The sequence below is a fragment of the Dromiciops gliroides genome, chromosome 3, assembly GCF_019393635.1.
Source record: "Dromiciops gliroides isolate mDroGli1 chromosome 3, mDroGli1.pri, whole genome shotgun sequence".
Classification (NCBI taxonomy): Eukaryota; Metazoa; Chordata; class Mammalia; order Microbiotheria; family Microbiotheriidae; genus Dromiciops; species Dromiciops gliroides.
In genome coordinates, this window is record NC_057863.1 from 59501105 (window position 1) to 59521958 (window position 20854).

General features: G+C 39.2%; 1 protein-coding gene across 1 annotated transcript in view; it reads left to right on the plus strand.

Moving 5' to 3' along the window:
* COL4A4 (collagen type IV alpha 4 chain) overlaps positions 1-20854 on the plus strand; it is a 159695-nt gene that overhangs the window by 36529 nt on the left and 102312 nt on the right. Inside the window, exons 5-13 of the mRNA XM_043995203.1 lie at positions 7062-7196; positions 7449-7493; positions 8138-8254; positions 12079-12147; positions 14876-14911; positions 17496-17558; positions 18263-18298; positions 18510-18551; positions 20383-20463. Coding sequence (XP_043851138.1) covers positions 7062-7196; positions 7449-7493; positions 8138-8254; positions 12079-12147; positions 14876-14911; positions 17496-17558; positions 18263-18298; positions 18510-18551; positions 20383-20463 — 624 coding nt within the window. The remainder of the gene's footprint in view (positions 1-7061; positions 7197-7448; positions 7494-8137; positions 8255-12078; positions 12148-14875; positions 14912-17495; positions 17559-18262; positions 18299-18509; positions 18552-20382; positions 20464-20854) is intronic.

Sequence of the window (20854 nt, forward strand, 5' to 3'; positions counted from 1 at the left end):
AAGTGACTTGCCCAGGGTCACATAGCTAGTCAGTGTCTGAGGCCAGATTTAAATTCACAAAGATGAGTCTTCCTAACTCTACGCTCAGTGTTCTATCCACCATGCCACCTAGTATGTGCCAGGTCCTATTCTGAATGCTTTACATTTATAATCTTATTTGATCCTCAGAACAACCTTGGGAGGCAGGTGCTATTATTTTCCCCATTTAACAGTTGAGGAAACTGAAGACTTGTTCAAGGTCATAAAGGTCATACAGGTCATACGTGTCTGAGGTTGGTTTTGAATTCAGGTCTTCCCAATGTCAGACCCGGCACGCTATCAACTGCACCTGTTTCCTTTCTTCACCACAGTCCCTAACATCTAGCATAGATGTCTGCCTATAATACAGGCTGAATGTTAAAAAATGAACTGACTTTCCAAACCCTGCTAAATTTCAGCTCTGTTTGGTGTTTGGTGAAGTAACAGTGACACCCAGTGGCTCTATGACTTAGTTACAATCAAGCAGCCTTTAAAAAAAAAAAAAGCTCCAAGAATTCCTCCCAGGTTTTTCTGACATCTTTCCATCAGTCAATTAAGCAGTTAATTAATATTTATGGTAAGCCTGTGATGTTCAAGGCCCTGTAATGATGGATGTCATGGGGAATATAAATATATAAAAGAGTCTCTATCCTCAAGGAGCTGATCTATATCCTTATTAAAATCATCACCATCAACAAAAAATATTTAACACAAGACAGCATGCGCTAGAATTTGGGCATTTGGAGCTGCGAGAGATCACAGAAATTATATCGTCCAGCTCTCCTTTTACAAACCAAGGCCCCAAGAGGGGAAGTGATTTGTCCAACATCCCACGGATGTGAATGAGAATTTGAAGGACAGTCCCCAGCTCCAAATCTGATTCTCTTTCTACTACAGTATGCTGGATTTAATTGAGTGATCGACTGTGTGGCACAGGCCACAAGTATCATGGATATCCAGAAGAGAGGAGACTCACTAAGGGGAGCTGCCGTGATGGCAGCATAGGCCAAGTCTGGCTGTCCCTTGAACTCCACATTTCCAAACTGGTATGAGCTCTGTTGGTCAGGTTTTGCAATGTGGTATCAATATAAGGCTACCGGGGTACCCAAGGAGGGGCTATCAGGTCAAAGCGTGGGGCCTGGGAAGGAAGGGAAGGGAAGGAGAATGAAAAAAAGGAAGGAGAAATGGAAGGGAAGAGGAAGGCAAGGGGAAGAGAGGGAAGGAAGAGAGGGAGGGAATGAAGGAAGGAAGAAAGGAGGGAAGGAAAGAGGAAAGGAAAAAAAGAAGGAAGGAAGGAGAATGAAAAAAAGGAAGGAGAAGTGGAAGGGAAGAGGAAGGCAAGGGGAAGAGAGGGAAGGAAGAGAGGAAGGGAAGGAAGGAAGAGAAGGAAGGAAGGAAGGAAGGAAGGAAGGAAGGAAGGAAGGAAGGAAGGAAGGAAGGAAGGAAGGAAGGAAGGAGGAAAGGAAGGAAGGAGGGAAGGACAGAGGACATTAAAATCACTGACACTTCAAGGAGTTAAAGAAAACTATAGTTAGTTAGGACTTGGTCTGCGCCTAAGAAAATGGGTAGAATGTGGATGGGTAAAACAGAGAAAGGAGATAATTCAGGTGAAGGAAGAGACATCACCAAATGCCTAAAGGTAGGAAGGAGGGCAAGACTTAGAGCAGCCAGTGTATGATCAGAAGCTGGTAAATGAAGTGTGACAGTGGTGAAGGGTCATCATCTGAAGGCTGGTTCTTGGGCAGCAGATGCTTGTCTGTTGCTAAGCCCACACTCAGAACCTCTTCACTTGGGTTAAACCATCAGAACTTGTGCTGGGCTCACCTACATCAGTAGAAGAAAGCATTTATTAAGTACTGACTATGTCAGGCCCTGTGCTTTAGAAAGACAGGGTCTTCTCCATTGCATAATGAGACATCAAATCTGGGCCTTAATTGAGAATAATTAAATAATACAGCTACACTGACCTCCCAAACTGATTTCTTTTACCATTTGTCTTCCTGACTAATGGACTTCCTAGTGGAAAAACTGGGAGTCAAAGAAAAAGTAGAGAACTTTGACTGAAGCCGGATTATGGCAACTCCATTAATTCTTGTCCCTTCCAAGGTGGTGCTGGAACTCTTGACTTTCTGTGTAATCCTTGCTTGCCTGGAACGAGATAAGTGAACATTAAAAAGATTGATTTTAAGGTGTTTAGGTAAAAATTCTATTAGTCTGTTGCTCTTTCTCTCTGTCTCTGTGTCTCTGTCTCTCTCTCCCCCTCTCCCTCTCCCTCCTTCCCTCCCTCTCTCTGTCTTCTCCCTCCCTCTCTCCTTGTCTGTCCCCTGTCTCTGTGTCTTTCTCCTATCTCTTAATATCCTCACTCCCTCTTTCCTTCCCTTCCTCCCCCCTGTCTCTCCGTCTCAATTTCCTCTCTTCCTTTCTCCTTGTCTCCCTCTCCTCTCTGTTCTCTCTCTCCCTCCATCTCTCTCTCTCTCTCTCTCTCTCTCTCTCTCTCTCTCTCTCTCTCTCTCTCTCTCTCTCTCTCTCTCCCCCTTGCCCCCCTCTCTCTCTCTTTCTCAATTTCCTCCCTCCCTCTCTCCTTGCCTCCCTTCCCTCTCTTCTCTCTCTCTCTCTCTCTCCCCCTTTGCCCCTCTCTCTCTGTCTCTGTTTCTCTCTCAACTTCCTCCCTCCCTCTCTCCTTGCCTCCCTTCCCTCTCTTCTCTCTCTATTCTCTCTCTCTCTCTCTCTCTCTCTCTCTCTCTCTCTCTCTCTCTCTCTCTCTCTCTCTAGCTCACTTGCTCTCGCTCTCTTTCTCTCTCTCTCTCCTCCTTTGCCCCCCTCTCTCTGTCTCTTTGTCTCTCTCTGTCTCTCCTCTCTCACTGTCTCTTTCTCCCTCCCTCCCCCTCTGTCTCTGTCTCTCTGTCTCTGTCTTTCTGTCTCTCCTCTCTCTGTCTTTCTCTGTCTCCCCCTCCATCCCCACCCCCAGGTATGATTAAGTAATAGTCGTCTCTCCTGGCATTAGTCAAGATAATTTCCTGCCTTAGACAACTGACAAGGAATTTATTGATATTGGATGGCAAACCAGGCCTGATATTATATTTCTACATTGAGCATGATTTCCTTCATTCTTTATTTAAACAGCTGGCCTGAAATGGTAATGTTGTGGGAGCCTTGTTAGATGGGCACAAATAATGGATGTTTGGTCTGAACAAAGCTTTCGGTCATTATAGGTCTTCAAACTGCAATAAAGGGAGACAATCCTCTGGCTTTGCATGGCATGCTAAAGTTGTATCAGCTGTCAAATCTACTGTGAATCTTGGATTCCTCCTTACTGCTATCAACCATGCACTGAATTAAATGTGTGTAGTAGCAAAATATTTTTAAAAACTAAAAATGAATTAAATACAGCAGTTCTGGAAATATGTTATCATTCTGGATAGTTTATAACCATCCCTTTTATACCATCCCTTATACTCCATTTTAACATGGAGTAATTTTTTTTTTTTTTTGCGGGGCAGTGGGGGTTAAGTAACTTGCCCAGGGTCACACAGCCAGTAAGTGTCAAGTGTCTGAGGCCAGATTTGAACTCAGGTACTCCTGAATCCAGGGCCAGTGCTTTATCCACTGCACCACCTAGCTGCCCCAACATGGAGTAATTTTCGAGGGGAAAAACTGATGAAATGGGAGACAGCTAGGTGGTGCAGTGGATAAAGCACCAACTCTGGAGTCAGGAAGACCAGAGTTCAAATCCGGTCTCAGACACTTGACACTTACTAGCTGTGTGACCCTGGGCAAGTCACTTAGCCACAACTGCCTCATAAAAAAAAAAAAGAAGAAGAAAGAAAAGAAAATGATTACATTATTTTTGTAATTAATTATCATTTTTCTACTTTGAAAAAATAAAACCCACTATGTCTGTCATTGATTTTAATTCATGTAAATTTTTTTTCTTACATAACCTTGAAAATGAGCAAAAAACATTCATTAGTCCACACAAGCTTTCCACATCCTGTCCTGTACCAAGGAGTCTTTTTCTTCTTTTTTTCTCCTGAGCCTCATGATTTTATTGGGGTAGGAAATCCACTGAACAAAATTCTCTTACCAGTACCAGTCAATAACTGTCATACAACTTCAGAGAGGTTGGAAAGGATGAAGAATAAGAAAAGCACTCAGTTTTGCCGGGGGCACAGAGAGTTTCAGTGACTTCCCAGGCTCCCTCAGCTACTATGGGTCAGAGTTCCTAGGTGGACACACTCAGTACTTCCTGATTTCCAGGTCCCTTTACTAACCATTGGACCATTTTGTCTCTCATGGAGCTAGACAAATAACACATCGATGAAATCAGTATCCTTTTTTTTATTCGCCTGCGGGCAAATTATTCCTCATTCAATCATCACTGTATATATAAAATGGACTACTTTAAAATGATGTCTAGGTGGGCGTTAACTCACTGTTTATGCCTAGATTTTCATTTTATTTTCTTTCTTTTTAAAAAATTTTCATTTTATTTTCAAGCTTTAATTTTTGGCTTTCATTTTAGATCTGTTATCCTAAAGTCCTATCTTTTAGGCAGAGGATGCAATTTCCATATGAGGAATTTGGGGAGTCAAGGTATAAATTGTGTGTTTGCTTAAAGTTAAAAATTTAAAAAGTGAATTTTTGCCTCTTTTATTGGTATGGGGAATTCTAGGTGAGGCAATTTCCTCTACTAATGCACAACTCATAACCTTAGAGTTACCTGGGGCACAGAGAGGTTAAGTGATGCAAATATCATACCCAGTACAGGTAAAAAGTAGGATTTGAATCCAGGACTTTCTGTGTAGCTATACCACATTTCTTGTCTTTTGAATTTAAAGAAAAAAAATCAAGGAGTTATGTAAATGAATGATTATTCTTTGTATGTATTTTCTATTTCTTTCTCTTTCTATGGGACTTAGGGTAAATCAATATGTACGGGACCTAATTTCTGTAAGTGTTACTCACATCTCTTTAGCCTTTTAAGATGCTACAGATTTCCTTTAAAACACCAGGCTTGAAGAGGCGGTTGTTGCTGCTGCTGCTGCTGTTATTATTGTTGAGGTTTTGACAGTGGGTCTGTCTGTCGGTCTTGCCCAACCTGGAATTGTGGCAGCTACTCACAGGCCTGACCCCAGCACTGCTCTTGAAGCACAGAGGTTTTGACCTACTCCATTTCTGACCTGGATCAATTCATTTTCCCTTAGACTGGTAGAGCTCCCCCACCCCCACCCCCGCCCGCCCCCGCCCCATTCTCCCAATTCTGGGGATTCACCCTATTAGTGCTGGACTTGGTTTAGATGCCTGACCAACTTTAGCCCCTCTGCAGCTGAGAACTCCCAGAGTCAAACACCAGCTTCAGCGTTCTCTCCAGGAGAAATAACAGGCATGTGCCACCGTGCCTAGTTGAGATAGATATTTTTAATTTACCAAGCAAGTTCTAATTTTCACAAAGCCTTGCCTTCATCTTCCTGCTCATTTTCCACTCACTTTTATGAGATGAAAATTTGGCTTGAAAAGGAAAAAAAGTTATACATATAAGATCAAAGTTGAATTTGGGAAATTTAGTTAGAGATCTCTGGTAGGAAAGAAAACACTTTTAAAAAAGCACCATTGAGCCTAAGAACTGGGAGGGAAGCCCAAGGTTATCAAAACCACCCTTGTTAGCGGTATCAGATCTATGGGGGTATTCACTGAAATCAAATAGCCAGGGAAAAACAAACTGTTTTTCTCCTAATGCTTCTAAATGCTCACTGTTTTCCTGATTGAATATCATTATTTGTCCTGGTTGGCAGGGGCAAAAAGAAGGAAGTAGCTTGTTATAACTATTTTAGCAGCGCTTGGCACATAGTAGGCACTTAATTAATGCTTATTGACTGACTGACCTCAATGTCCCCTTTGTGGATTTATAACAAGAGGGAAAAGTAACTCCCTCCCTTCTGATAGACACCCCAAATTTGAAAAGGGAGCAGAGCCAGGGTGTTTATGGGTCTATGCATGACCAGGAATTCATTCATTCGTTCAATCATCACTGTATATATAAAATTGACTTCTTTAAAATGATGTCTAGGCGGGCATTAACTCACTGTTTATGCCTAGATTTTCATTTTATTTTCTTTCTTTTTAAAAATTTTCATTTTATTTTCAAGCATTAATTTTTGGCTTTCATTTTAGATCTGTTACCCTAAAGTCCTATGTTTCAGGCAGAGGATACAATTTCCATATGAGGAATTTGGGGAGTCAAGGTATTCATTACAGTTAGTGGATGGTAGGAGTATGTCTGAACAAAGGTCCTTTTATACCCCTTTTATTTAGTGTACTGCTTCCTCTAGAAGATCACAATGGTTGTGGCATTCAGTGCTCTTATGTGAGAGAAGACATAGAGAGTGGGGGAGAGAAGATTCCTCTTTCCTCTGTGCCAGAGATATTGAAAGTTTTTTGTCATCCGAGACTCAGGAGGAAAATTAAGTCAAGGATCTGTCCCTCTGAAACATAAGGGTTGGGATGGACATTGGAGGTCATCCAGCTCTACCTGCTCCTTTTGACAGGGGATGAAATAGACCTGGAAAAGTGAATTGACTCGCCCAAGGTCACATAGAGAGTAAGTGTGAACTTGTGCCTTGCTGCTATAGCCTTTGACCACACAGAGTCATTGGGACACAACAATGAGGAATTAATTGGTGCAGGACTTGAAGAAAGAAGAAGGGTAGTATCAGACTGTAAAATAGAGAGTAAGTGATTGTGAGGACTCTGCATGAAATTTATCATTTGTATTCCCATTACACCGAGATAATCCCTTAAGTTTTTCTGCAGAATGAGACAGGGCTAGGGACACATTTCTTAAGATTAGTGCATACTAGGGGGCAGCTAGGTGGTGCAGTGGATAAAGCACTGGCCCTGGATTCAGGAGGACTAGAGTTCAAATCCTGCCTCAGACACTTGACACTTACTAGCTGTGTGACCCTGTCACTTAACCCTCATTGCCCCACCCCCCCCAAAAAGATTAGTGCATACTGCTTCAGAACCTTATCTTTTCTTCTTTTCAGGGCCAACCTGGACATCTAGGACCACAAGGCCCCATTGGAAATTTAGGACCTCCTGGGCCCATTGGATTACCAGGAGAGAAAGGAATGAAAGGTGAGAGTGGACTTCCTGGACCAGTGGGAGAAAAAGGAGATAAGGTAAGACTTTTTTTGTAATTTAAAAAGGTAATATTTGCTACTGGCCACCTAAATGGCATTTTAAATACTTGCAAACGCATTAGAAATTATATATCAGTGTAAAATCCAAGTAAATAGTATAACTGAATGTTTTTTTAACCCATGTATTCTCATTACTTTTCTTATTAAATTACTATTCTCATTAAGTTAACTTACTTGCTATTCCAATCATGGAGTATGCTTTATGTTGGTTGTGCTTTCTGATATTTTCAGGGTCCAACAGGAGTACCCGGCTTCCCAGGTTTGGACGGCATACCTGTAAGTAACTCTTGAAAAAGTCTTATTTTAAAAATGAAGCTCATTTAAGCCATACTTAGATATTTGAACCAAACCCAAGACAATGTCTTACTTATCCTTATATCCATATGTGCAAAAGAAATGTAATTGCTTATGTATTTTGTCCATCTCACTGAAAAAGGAAATGTGATAACTGGGAGATTGAAAATGATGCATATGCAGGGCAGCTAGGTGGTGCAGTGGATAAAGCACTGGCCTTGGATTCAGGAGGACCTGAGTTCAAATCCAGCCTCAGACACTTGACACTTAACTAGCTGTGTGACCCTGGGCAAGTCACTTAACCCTCACTACCCTAAAAAAAAAAAAGAAAAGAAAAGAAAATGATGCATATGGAGCCCAAGGTTCTCAAACAGGTTAAGGGAAGTTTCCAAAATGTAAAATCACTATATCACTCGATATGGCACCAGGAGCTCTATCAAGAACTGTGACTCCATACTTAAAGTTATGCTTTGACAATGATGCCTAATAAAGAGGAGAGGGGGCCTGAACAATTGATAGTCTCATGCTTGGATACCCAGCCACTTAAACTCTTTTGCTCAAATACTAATAACATATTTGTAATTTATAAAAGTGCTATATATAAATGAGTTCATTTTTCCCCTCAGGGCTATCCTGGACCTCCAGGGTCAAGAGGTAAACCTGGCATTGATGGACGCAATGGTTCAAGAGGAGATCCAGGGTTTCAGGGAGAGAGAGGAGCACCAGGACCAGAAGGTCCAGCTGTAAGACATTACTACCAAATGACAATAGAAATCCGTGTGCCTTCCAAGAGCAAGCCTTGTAGCTTTAGCAGACAGATGTATACTCAATCTGTAGCTTATCAGCTTTGTAGACTGTTGTCTACTACTTGAAAGTCCTTGCCTTTTATTGTATGCAAAAACATTCTGGGAAACCCTGAAGTGAAAAATTATTAATAAAGCAAGCATGTTTTATAAATAAATACACATGTATGTGTATAAATATATAGTGCATAACTTCTAGTTGTCTACTTATCTATCATATATCCATGTATCTATCATTCCTTCCATCCATCCATCTGTCCATCATCTACCTATCATTTCTATCTATCCATCATCTACCTATCATCTACCTATCATTTCTATCTATCCATCATCTATCTATCATCTATCTATCTATCTATCTATCTATCTATCTATCTATCTATCTATCTATCTATCTATCTATCTATCTATCTTTCTCCCTCTCTCCCTTCTTTTCTTTCCCCCCACCACTGGTATCTATTTACCTACCTACCTACCTTTCATTTCTTTCTATCTATCTATCTAGATATCTATCTATCTTTCTCCCTCTCTTCCTTTTTTTCTTTCTCCCCATCACTGGTATCTATCTATCTATCTATCTATCTATCTATCTATCTATCTATCTATCTATCTATCTATCTATCTATCTATCTATCTATCTATCTGTCTGTCTATCTTTCTATCAGTCTATCTATCTGTCTATCTATCTTTCTCCCTCTCTTCCTTCTTTTCTTTCTCCCTATCACTGGTATCTATCTATCTATCTATCTATCTATCTATCTATCTATCTATCTATCTATCTATCTATCTATCTATCTATCTATCTATCCATCTACCTATTATTTCTATCTATCATTTATCCTATCATCTATTATCATCATCTATCCTTTTCCCTCTCTCCCTTCTTTTTTTTCTCCCCATCACTGTTTTGTCATTCATTTGTCATTCATTGTTTTTTTGTGGGGCAGTGGGGGTTAAGTGACTTGCCCAGGGTCACACAGCTAGTAAGTGTTAAGTGTCTGAGGCCGGATTTGAACTCAGGTCCTCCTGAATCCAGGGCCAGTGCTCTATCCACTGTGCCACCTAGCTGCCCCTTCTCCCCATCACTGGTACTTACCTACCTACCTACTATCATCTCTCTCTCTCTCTCTCTCTCTCTCTCTCTCTCTCTCTCTCTCTCTCTCTCTCTCTCTCTCTCTCCCTCCCTCCCTCCCTTCGTCCCTCCCTCCCTCCATCTATTTATCTATGTCTCATTGTGAATGGTAAAGGCTTATGTGATATGTGTGTGTGTGTGTGTGTGTGTGTGTGTGTATAGAGTAAAAGTTTGCCTTAAATTTTCATAGTGGAATCTTGTTTCTTGATTAAATATTTTAAACTTAATTAAGGTAAAAAACTTGGGTTCAGTTACACCTCTTAAAACATGAATAATGTAAATGTTATGTGCTTCCTCCTGTATTGGTCTCCTTTGCTACAGGGGAATGTGATATAGTACAAAGATAATTGATTTTGGCATTATCAGATAAAAGAACATTATTATACCTTAGAGGCTATTGGATGCAGTGCCAATGCCCTCACTTTGCAGATGAGAAAACTGAGGCAGAGAAAGATAAAGTCTGAGGTAGGTTATGAACGCAGGTCTTCCTGACTCTAGACCCATTTCTGTGTCTACTTATTTCTACTTCCTGCATTCAAATCCTGGCCCTACTTTTGTTTAACTTTTCACTAAGGTATGTGACCTTAGACCAGTCCCTTCCTTTCTGTAGGGTCCAGTTTTCTGATCTGTAAAACAGCGGGGAAGGAATAAATGATCTCTCCAGTCTCTTCAGCTCTGGCATCCAGTGATCCCAATGCATTGATGTTCCATGTCACTGCGCTCAAGCTCTTTAAGGCCGTGGGGGTGGATCTCATTGCCCTAACAGGCACGTACTCATGTGGCCACTAAATCAATAATTCCTGATAATGATGAAAGGCCCTTTTATCCCCTCTAATGGATATAAAAATTTCCAGGCTGAAAATTACCAAAGTAAACAATACTCTGAGCTGTGAGTCATTTAGTTGCTGGAACAGGCACCCTAAGCATGCCACAAATAACTTCCTTTTCATTGGGTTCACTAAGAGTCATTCGACTAGATCATTATCAGCAAAGTCCAAGATCCTGGTTTTTCATGAATTTATTCTTCCTCAAACATTTTGGACTTGAACCAAAGGCTTACCCTTTGATATCTCATCTTCCTAGTCTGTCTTAAATAAAGGTCCACCAAGGAATACACTTTCATTTTTCTGACTTTTCTTCCTTTTCTTTTCCTTCCTTGTTATAAAGTCTAGAGATCCTTTGGTCAGTTAACCCAATTTCTGGTGACTTTTTCGCCTCTCCCTGATTAATCACTCTAGACTTAGGTGGTTTCTAAAGTAATCTTTCCTTGTTTCAGAACTATAGCTGACTTCTGATTTTGTCCCTGACCTCAATGGAGCCAAGCCAAGCCAAGCACAGAATCCAAATGTAGCTTTCGTAATCGAAGCTGGGTTATTTTAGTGCCCAGAGCAAGATTAGCACTTGTCCTTTAATTGCAAAACGACTCAATCTTTCTTTCTAGCCATTTCCTGCACAGATTATAGATCTAAACCTCGAAGATACCTGAGAGGCCATCTAGTTCAACCGCCTCATTTTACAGAGAAGGAAACTGAGGAGCAGGGAGATCACAACTTGACCAAGGGCATAAAGAGATAACAAGCTTCAGAAGAGTCATTTTTGCCATTCAGTCCTATGCTAAGTATACAGAGAATCTTGTCCTCAAAGAAATTATAGATAGAATATAGATGTAAGGAATAGAATCCTGAGTCTGGAGTTAGGAAGACCTGAATTCAAATCCTGCCTCAGATAACTTACTAGCCAGGTGACCCTACGCAAGTCTCCTAATACTTAGGACTCTAAGTTTCCTCATCTGTAGAATTGTGGGGAGGGGGTTGGACTCAGAGTCCCCTAAGGTCCTTTCTAGTTCTAAATCTATTCCTATCCTATAAAATCAGTATTTTTTTATTCCATCCTTGGTATGTTATTACATGATCAGTGAAAGGGGGGGCTATTCCTGCCCATGTATTTTATTACTTGGAAATAAATGCAATTCCATTTACTTAATAATTAATTGATAGCTATCAATATCAATATGTTTCAGAAGCAGTGGATAATTATAGTTAAGAGTAATAATACGGGGCAGCTAGGTGGCTCAGTGGATAGAGCACTGGCCCTGGAATCAGGAGGACCTGAGTTCAAATCCAGCCTCAGTCACTTGATACTTACTGGCTGTGTGACCCTGGGCAAGTCACTTAAACCCAACTGCCTCACCAAAAAAAAAAAAAAAAAGAGTAATAATACAACAAAGGGAATAAAGGAGCAACAACAAGACATTGTATTTGAAATTACTGGTTAGACAGTAATATTTAACAGTGACTGGGCAGCTAGGTGGTGTGGTGTTTGGCCTGTAGTTAAAAAGACTCATCTTCCTGAGTTTAAATCAAATCTGACCCCAGGCACTTACTGGCTGTGTGACCCTGAGCAAGTCATTTAACCCTGTTTGTCTCATTTTCCACATTTGTAAAATGAGCTGGAGAAGGAAATGGCAAACCACTCCAGTATCTTTGCCAAGAAAACCCCAAACTGGGTCACAAAGAGTCAGACACTACTGAAACAACTCATCAATAACAAAAACAAACAACAGTGAGCCTGAATTAGAATATACTCTAATAGTTTTGTACTTTTTCTCTTAAACGAATGTTTGATTTTTTAGGGTGTCCCAGGGCCAGAAGGAGAAAAAGGGAATTCAGTGTATATTTCAGGTGCTATTAAAGGTCTCCCGGTGAGTATTTCAGTAGTTGTTGAACTGTCAAAAGTGGTAACGGGTTTGATTAATTCCAATTGTTTAATGAAGTCATTATAACTTCCTGTACTTTGATGATTTAGGCCATCCTGTTCTAGAGAGAATGCTAAGTAGGGGCAAAGCCAATCAACTGTATTTGTTCTTAACACATGCCTGTGCAGGTAGAGGTATTTTCATGTTATTATAAAGATACCTCCTCTAGGTTATTTACCTACAAGAGCATTGCTTTAAAGTATCTACCAGAACAATGACTGTCAGTTACCATGACTCACGTGTCATTTATGTATGTGGTATTTTTTAAAGTATTTACTTTTTTTTTTTTTGCTATCAAATAGTATGTAGCCAGTTGCAAGGAAAAATTTAATTACTGAGAGGCTTCAGTGGCTTCTTTCACCCCAAAACTGCACAAAAGATTACCTAGAAGTCCAAGAACAATAAGAAATGGGGCCCCCAGAAAAGCCAGAGCCAGTACAGAGCTTCCTCCCATTATGACCAGAGACTGGCCAGAGGCATGGAAAGCCCAGAAGGCTTTGTGTACAAAGGCAGCAAGAGTGGAGAGCTTTCCCCAGAAATGCACAGAAGAGAACAGAAGGAACTTCATAAAGGCATTATGGACAAGAAGGGCACTTTTAAAAGTAAAATGTAGAATTTATTATATACCTTTTAAAAAGCAATAATTAATAATGAAGTTTCACAGTTTCATAGAGTATCTTCTTTTGAGTTATAGAAATGATCTTATTGGTATTTAAGTTCAGAGTAGAAACATTTTTAAAAATCAGTTTGATGAATATGTATCAAACATCTACTATTTGCAAGAGACTGTGCTTAAATTGGCAAGAATGGCAACATTTCAAGAACCTCAACATTAAGCCAATTTTAACATAAAAAAATAAAGCAGTATAGGATTCTTAGCAAAGAGTGATTGTACAAAAAGCACACTCAATCAATCCACAAATCGCTAAGCACTAGTTAAGCCCCATTCTATCTGCCAGTCATGGTGCTAAGCACAGGAGATCCAAATACAAATACATCCTTGCCTTCAGGGAGCTTCCTTTGGGATAGGTTAGACAACATGCACATGTATGGGTAGACACAGAATGAATATAAAATCAGTACAGGCTTAGAAATGTACTGATCTGGTACCGAGATTTCTCCAAGTTTCACAAGGCATCTTTCTAGTAAAAGGGAAGGATTGAAGGTAGAAAGGGCTTAGTAATATTGACAACTGGGTATCTAAGCTCATGAAATTTATCAGTTGTGTGATCGTAGGCAAGTCTTTTAACCTCAGGCAACTTTCTTTTGTTGTTGTTGTTTATTTCCTTATTGGTAGTATTTTATTTGTTTTTTTGTTTGTTTGTTTGTTTGTTTTTTGGGGGGGTTTCGGGGCAATGGGGATTAAGTGACTTGCCCAGGGTCACACAGCTAGTAAGTGTCAAGTGTCTGAGGCCGGATTTGAACTCAGGTCCTTCTGAATCCAGGGCCGGTGCTCTATCCACTGCGCCACCTAGCCACCCCCGGAAAATAAATTTTTAAAAATACTACCAATAAGGGGGCAGCTAGGTGGCACAGTGGATAGAGCACCGGCCCTGGATTCAGAAGGACCTGAGTTCAAATCCGGCCTCAGACACTTGACACTTACTAGCTGTGTGACCCTGGGCAAGTCACTTAATCCCCATCGCCCCACAAAAAAAAAAAAAAGAAAAAGAAAAATTATTTCCCAATTACATGTAAAGATTGTTTGCAATATTCATTTTTGTAAGATTTTGAGTTCCAATTTTTTCTCCCTCCCTTCCTTCCCTCCCCCCTCTCCAAGATGGCAATCAGAAATAGGTTATATACGTACAATCGTGTTACACAATATTTCTCAGGCAACTTTCTAGGACTATATACCAAGTCTTAAAGTTGCAGGAGTATTTGGGGGGGAGGGGCAATTGGGGAGAGGCAGTGTTGTTAAATTAGAGGAAAAATAGGATGTAGTGAAGTAGGGATGACACTCCAGGGCTGGTGAAATGTGATTCCTGCTCATTATTTAAGGGATGAAAGTAACAATTTCAACAACTTTCTTATGTGTCTACATATATGATCCTCATCTTCTTTTCTAGACCTTCCTTTAACTTATCTTTCTGTTGGGGGGGGGGAGGCATTGTGCTCTCTATATGTGATCATCACCTGGGTGATTACACCAGCTCTTGGCTCCTCCTTAGTTGTAATGAGGTCATGATCTGTGTCAGTGGGTAGAGAGTACCCACACTGACAAAATCATGGATCTTTAAAGCATTGAGCTAAAAGGTTCCCCTAGTATGCCATTATTTTTTAATTTAATATTTTATTTTTTCCTTGATTACATGTAAAAACAATTTTTAAAATTCATTTCTAAAAATTTTTTGAGTTCCAAATTCTCTCCCTCCCTCCCCCCACATAGAGAAAGCAATCAATTTGATATAGGTTATATATGTGAAGTAATGCAAAACATTTTCTCGTTACTCATGTTGTAAAAGAAAACAGAACAAAAAAACCCCAAGGAAAACAAAGAAAGTGAAGAAAAAGTGTACTTTGTTCTGCATGCAGACTCCATCAGTTCTTTCTCTGGAAATGGATAGCATTTGTCATCATATTTCCTTCAGAGTTGTCTTGAATAATTGTATTGCTGAAAATACATGCCATCAATTTTATTCATTTTACCAATGAAATGATTTCAATGTTACAGGGAGATCAAGGTGATCCAGGACCTCCAGGTTTGCCTGTAAGTCTTTCCTATGGACTGTATGCTTCCAGTCCCTTCTTGATCAATGTATGAAGTCAATTCTTTATCATCTTAGGGAGTAAATGCTTTGTGGGTTTTCCAAAGTAAAATTTTAATCACACACTAAATTGCTCTTGACATTTAGTTCACCCTGGGCTGTCTCCCCTGTGAGCATTTGACATTTGGCTCAATGAATTCAAGATAATTGCAACCTACGTTAAATATAAAGTAAATCTTCTGGACAAATAAAAACTAAATAACCCCACAACAACTTAATACATTGCAACTCCTGGCAAGGAAATAATTTTGGTTACCTTATTTTGAATTATCTAAGCATTGCTACCATTCTCCATTAGTATGATCAAGAATTGACTGATATGCCATTCCTAGCCCCACCTTCATTTCCTGACATATTGCAACCTCATAGCCACCTCTATTTATAAATGATTATGAGGTTGAAAGCAGGGACAGGTTGCCCTTCCAATGATCCACTTCTGAGATGACTTTCTAACCCAGTCTACTTCCTCAGATTTATGTAAATCTTTCACCAGCCAGGGAAGGATGCCTTGCCTTTTGTCATTGATCATCCAGAAGGAATACCTTTGGTGTGCATGTGAGCAAGTAGACAATTTAGTGTGTCCTTAAAATAAATACTAAATCATATTTGCAAAGAGAGAACAATTATATTTTCGACCATAAATCATCTGAGGTGTGGAAATTGCCCAATGGGAACAAATAATCCTTTCTCCTTGTGTTCCCCAGAATGAGAGACAGTAGGAGAACTTGGGAAAAGAAAGCAAAAAATTGGGGGGGAAATAGGATTCAGAAGACCTGGTTTTGAGTCTCAGGTTTGCCATTTGATATCTATGTGACTGTGGGCAAGTAATTTTTCTGTGCCTCTGTTTCCTCATCTATAACATGAGGGGGTTGGACCAGATGACCTATAAAGTCCTGTCATATGATACTAACATAAGCTTTTTTTCCCAATGTGCTAGTATTTATCATTTATGAGAGGAAATATGGGATAGTTAGCCTTAAAGCCAGTTAAGACCTGGGTTCAAGTGCTCCTTCCAATGCACACTGTCTATATTACCCTTGGTGAATCAAGGATCAATGTCAGTGTTATAGGCCAGAAGTGTCAAATTTGTGACCCATGGGCTCCATTTGGCCTACAACACTCCCAAGTAAGGCCCAAACCAGATTAAAATATCACTGGGAAATATTTAATAAAAATAAATACAAATACAATAAAATATGAATAATGTGGTTTCCAAAGTCAATATGTGTCCACAGGGATCCTTATGTATGCTTTAGTGACCCCATTTCCATTTAAGTTTGATGTCACTGTTCTAGGCAGCTCTCTAAGACTGAGGAAGTGTCAGCCAGCATGGGGAGAAGTAGTTTCTTCACCAAGAGTTCCCAATACCAATGAAAACAGAGGTCCAGTCCCTAATTTGATTCAGACATAGACATATATACATACACAGATGTATATATAATACATCTATGTCTATGTATGTACACATCATAGTCATAGTATATACTTAGGTATATTTATATTTATATATATATAATATAGACATATATGCAATATACCTATACCTATATACACATGTACCTATACATACACACATATATACCTATACCTATATACATACACACATATACCTATACACACACAGACACACATATATACAATACATACACATATGTGTGTATGTATTGTATGTATACAGGGTAGACCAAAAGTCATGAAGTCCTAAAGAGGCTTCAATATTTAATAACTCCATTATTTTTAAAAACTTTATAATACCATAGAATCATATACAGTATATAGGAAATAAATGTATGTGTATGAAATAAAGAAAAAATAATTTTCAAAAAGTTATTAAAACATCAGACCCTTCATGACTTTTGGCCCACCCTATACATGTGTAGGTGTATATACACACATACATATGTGCATGTATCCCTATGATATATTTGTGTATATGTAAATATTAGGGTACAGAAGATAGTTTATACAGTAATGGTTCAGGCTCCCACAGCCAAATTGAAGCTGTGTATCCCTTCATTTACAGTTAACCAAATGTGTGAAATGATGTAGTGAGGCAGCACAGTATAGTGAATATAGGGCCATCTTTGGCATTTGAAAGACCTGCCTCTCATACATTCTAGCTATGTAACATGGACAAGTACCTTACCCTTCCAGTGTTCTGGAGATTCTCTAACATTACATATTACGCATATGGATCAAGGACTTTTTTATTAGTTAGAGAGGGGCATCTAGTAGGAGTGTGTAAATTTCTGATCTGTATCCTGAGATTTAGTGAGATTGGAAGTTAATAGAATTTTGCACTGTTGTTGTAGGTTTGTTCCTGATAAAAAATGAAGTCTATAAGGGCTTTTTAGAAGATAAAAGAGTATTTTTAATCTGCTAGGATTTTTTTTTTTGTGTGTCCAGTCAATGAGGGTTAAGTGACTTGCCCAGGGTCACACAGCTAAATCTGCTAGGATTACATGTAGACTTTGTGATAAGATAGAGATTTCAGTAAACAAATGCCTTGTTTTTTCTTATGCACAGGGACCTCGAGGGGCAAATGGGTCAGTGGGTGAAATGGGATTTCCAGGGATACCAGGTTCTAGAGTAAGTGTTACATTATTGTTGGTAATATTCTTTATTCCCCCCCTTACCCCCAAATGAAATTTGTTTCTTTGTCAAAGTCTACACCACAGTCACTGATTCTACTTCAACTCTAGTCAGATGGAATGTCATTGTTAATATTCATGTTTGCTTATAAAATCCCCTCTAGCAAGCTGACAAATAAAAGCCAGTATGTGGTAATAGAAGACGAAACTTAAAGTCATATGGGCTCAAGTGCCATCTGTCCCCATTACTTTTGGGTCACATGTATAGGGATTAGTCACTAACCTTCTGGGAACCTCAATTTTACCCATTTGTCAAAGGGGGTAATACTATTCGCACTAAGGGATGTTGTAAAAAATACTTTTTAAACTTTAAAGTATAATATAAATGTGACTTGTTACTGCACTATAATTATTATTGTTATTGTTAACAACAACAACAACAACAATACTATTGAGCATAATGGGGACTCAGTGAAATTGTCACCAGACTAACACAAATCTATCACCAATATTGGAAAACCACGACTTTCTCTGCAGTCAGGAGTACTGTCTTCATATATCAAAAATAACAAATTTATATTTTTACGTTATTGAAATGAAATTAAGGGACTGCTTAAATCATCAAATGGGGAGACCAAATGGAGGAACGTCTCAGAAGTCTAGATCAGCTGATTTGTTTTCTGTTCATGGTTGCCTTTTTAGGGACCTCCAGGTCGCCCCGGGAGGCCAGGTGATCAGGTAGGAATATATGTCAATGAATTTCTGAATAGAGCACAAATACACGGGTATAACTAACTATTAATGTTATTTTTAACCTTTTGGATTTTTCCTTGCTAGTAGGCTTCTCAAAAACTTTAATTAATAAACTCTAATAAACTAAATGATTCAGTACAAAATCTACATTTAAATTTTTATGAAAACATTGAATTCTTTCTTTTCTTTCTCTTAGGGTAATCCAGGTGTTGGAGTAAAAGGCCAAGTTGGAGATCCAGTAAGAACAGTCTGCATTCAGGAGCCACCTGGGCAGCATTCATTTATAGTCTAGCCACTGTTCAAGCATGCGGCTAAGCATTTTGCTTTCTTTGAACTGCCCCCTAGGTGGTGCACTGGCTAAAGCATTGGAAGCAAGAATGCCCAAGCTCATACCTGGCTTCAGACACATACTAGATGTGTGACCTTGGGCAATTCACTTAAACTCTTCCAGACCCACTTTCCTTTGCTAGGAAATTTGTATGGATGATGACAGATCGTTCTTCTCTCCCAGGAATATTGGGAGGAACAAATGCAAGACTTATATTTAACACTTTGTATACCTTAAATGTTAGTGATGATGATATATGCATGCCTGACCTTTGACCATAGTGACTAGCATTATTTACTGGATAAATTTAACCTTTAGGCTAACTCACATACTAAGCTTCAAGTTAATAAGGAGATAAATATTATTGGAAAAGAGATCCATATCAGCACGTATATTTGAAAGTTTCAGAGAAAAACGTCCATGTTCTTACAGCAAAACCCCAGTTTTACATATTATTTAATATAAATTGATGCACATCCAGAATTCGAGGCCTTTATGTCCACCCAGGTAAAATGACGAAGAGCAATAACCACCCGACATTATTATACCAATAAGAGATCACACTTAGACACATACTCCTTCCAACTGAGGTTTGAAGCAATGTTAGTTAGGCAGCAAGTTTACGGAACAATATTCAAGATTCTTCTGATGTATGATAAGTATGGTAGAGTTGGGAGGGACCTTCGTGAAATAGTCTTCATTACAAAATAACAAGCAGCCTACCTACTCCTTCTTTCCCAGCGGCAAGGAAACCTGCCAACAAGTTAGCCCAATGAGCCTGGTGCCACCTCTCCATATTTAAAAATGTTAAGTGTAGCATATGGGAGGAGGGGGCAGTGTTGTTATTTAAAATTTATCTTAATATTTCTTCTGTTGTACTAATTATGTTTGTGTAAAACCTTGGTATTCTGAATTCCTAAGTAGAAGGAGGCAGAAAGGAGGAAAGTTAGTATGTAATACTGCTATAACAGGGTTTTACATAGAATATACATGATACAAAATACACAAAATCTGCATAAAATCTGTATACAGAATAAATACAATTATACTTTGGAAGGAAAATGAAAGTCTTTATCCCCCTATAAAAGTAAAGAAATTATAGCCCCTTGGGTGTGGTTTTTCACACCTGTAATCCCCACCTATGAGGGAGGCTGAGGCTGGCAGCTTTCTTGAGCTCAGGAGTTCTGAGCCACATAGGATAGAGTAAGCTGATCATGTGTCTACATGAACATCAGCAGCAGCATGATGAGCCCTTAGTGAAGTGTCTGAGGTTGTAAATAGCAGGTGCCCTGAAAGTCTATGCTTGGGAAATCCAAGAGAGAGAGAGAGAGAGAGAGAGAGAGAGAGAGAGAGAGAGAGAGAGAGAGAGAGAGAGAGAGAGAGAGAGAGAGATAGAGAGAGAGAGAGATTGAGATTGTGGCTCAACCAACATAAATCCTGTAGTCATCACTACTAGAAAGCCATCTCAAAATTCAGGTCTCTATAAGTAAGAAATGGCTTTGTAGTTATCTTTCGATTACTGCTAAAAGACACCTCTTTTGTTCATAATCAGTACAATTAACAGAGTTTAAAATGTATTATTGAAAATCGTATTTTAATTTGCTCAGATATTGATGTCCAATGAATTGCATGAACTGTAATTCTAAATTTTAGTATTGTCCCATGACTCACAGATTAACCTAATCTTCCATCTCTGATAATTCGACATTTTGATTGTTTTGGTATCATTTGACTTTTATAGGGTGAAGTTGGTCCTCAAGGATCTCCAGGACCAACGTTATTGGTTGGGCCTCCTGGTTCATGTCTTGTTAAGGGAGAAAAGGTATGTATATTGAAATCTAAATTTCCTTGTGCTACTTAGAGCATTGAAATAAATGGGAGTGTGATATTATAATACATCTCCTATGGTACCTTATTCACATCAATGGTGTCTCCAGTTCAGGGAGATATGAATTGATATCAACCCAAGTAAAAGTGTCCAGCCCACATTTTGTGCTTCTAAGAAAAGAAAAAAACCAGCAAAAATCCACCCTGGGATTTGCTCTTGCTGTTGTTATTTTCAAAATTTGTTGCTGTTCCAAGCACCCTGTTAAATTATATTCCTTTCTTCAAGAAGATTCACTTCATTCTCAGGGGCTACATCTCTAGCTTTTCCATCTTGTTAGATGGAACATACATTTTCTCCTTGATATTCTTTGATACAAGGGGACCAG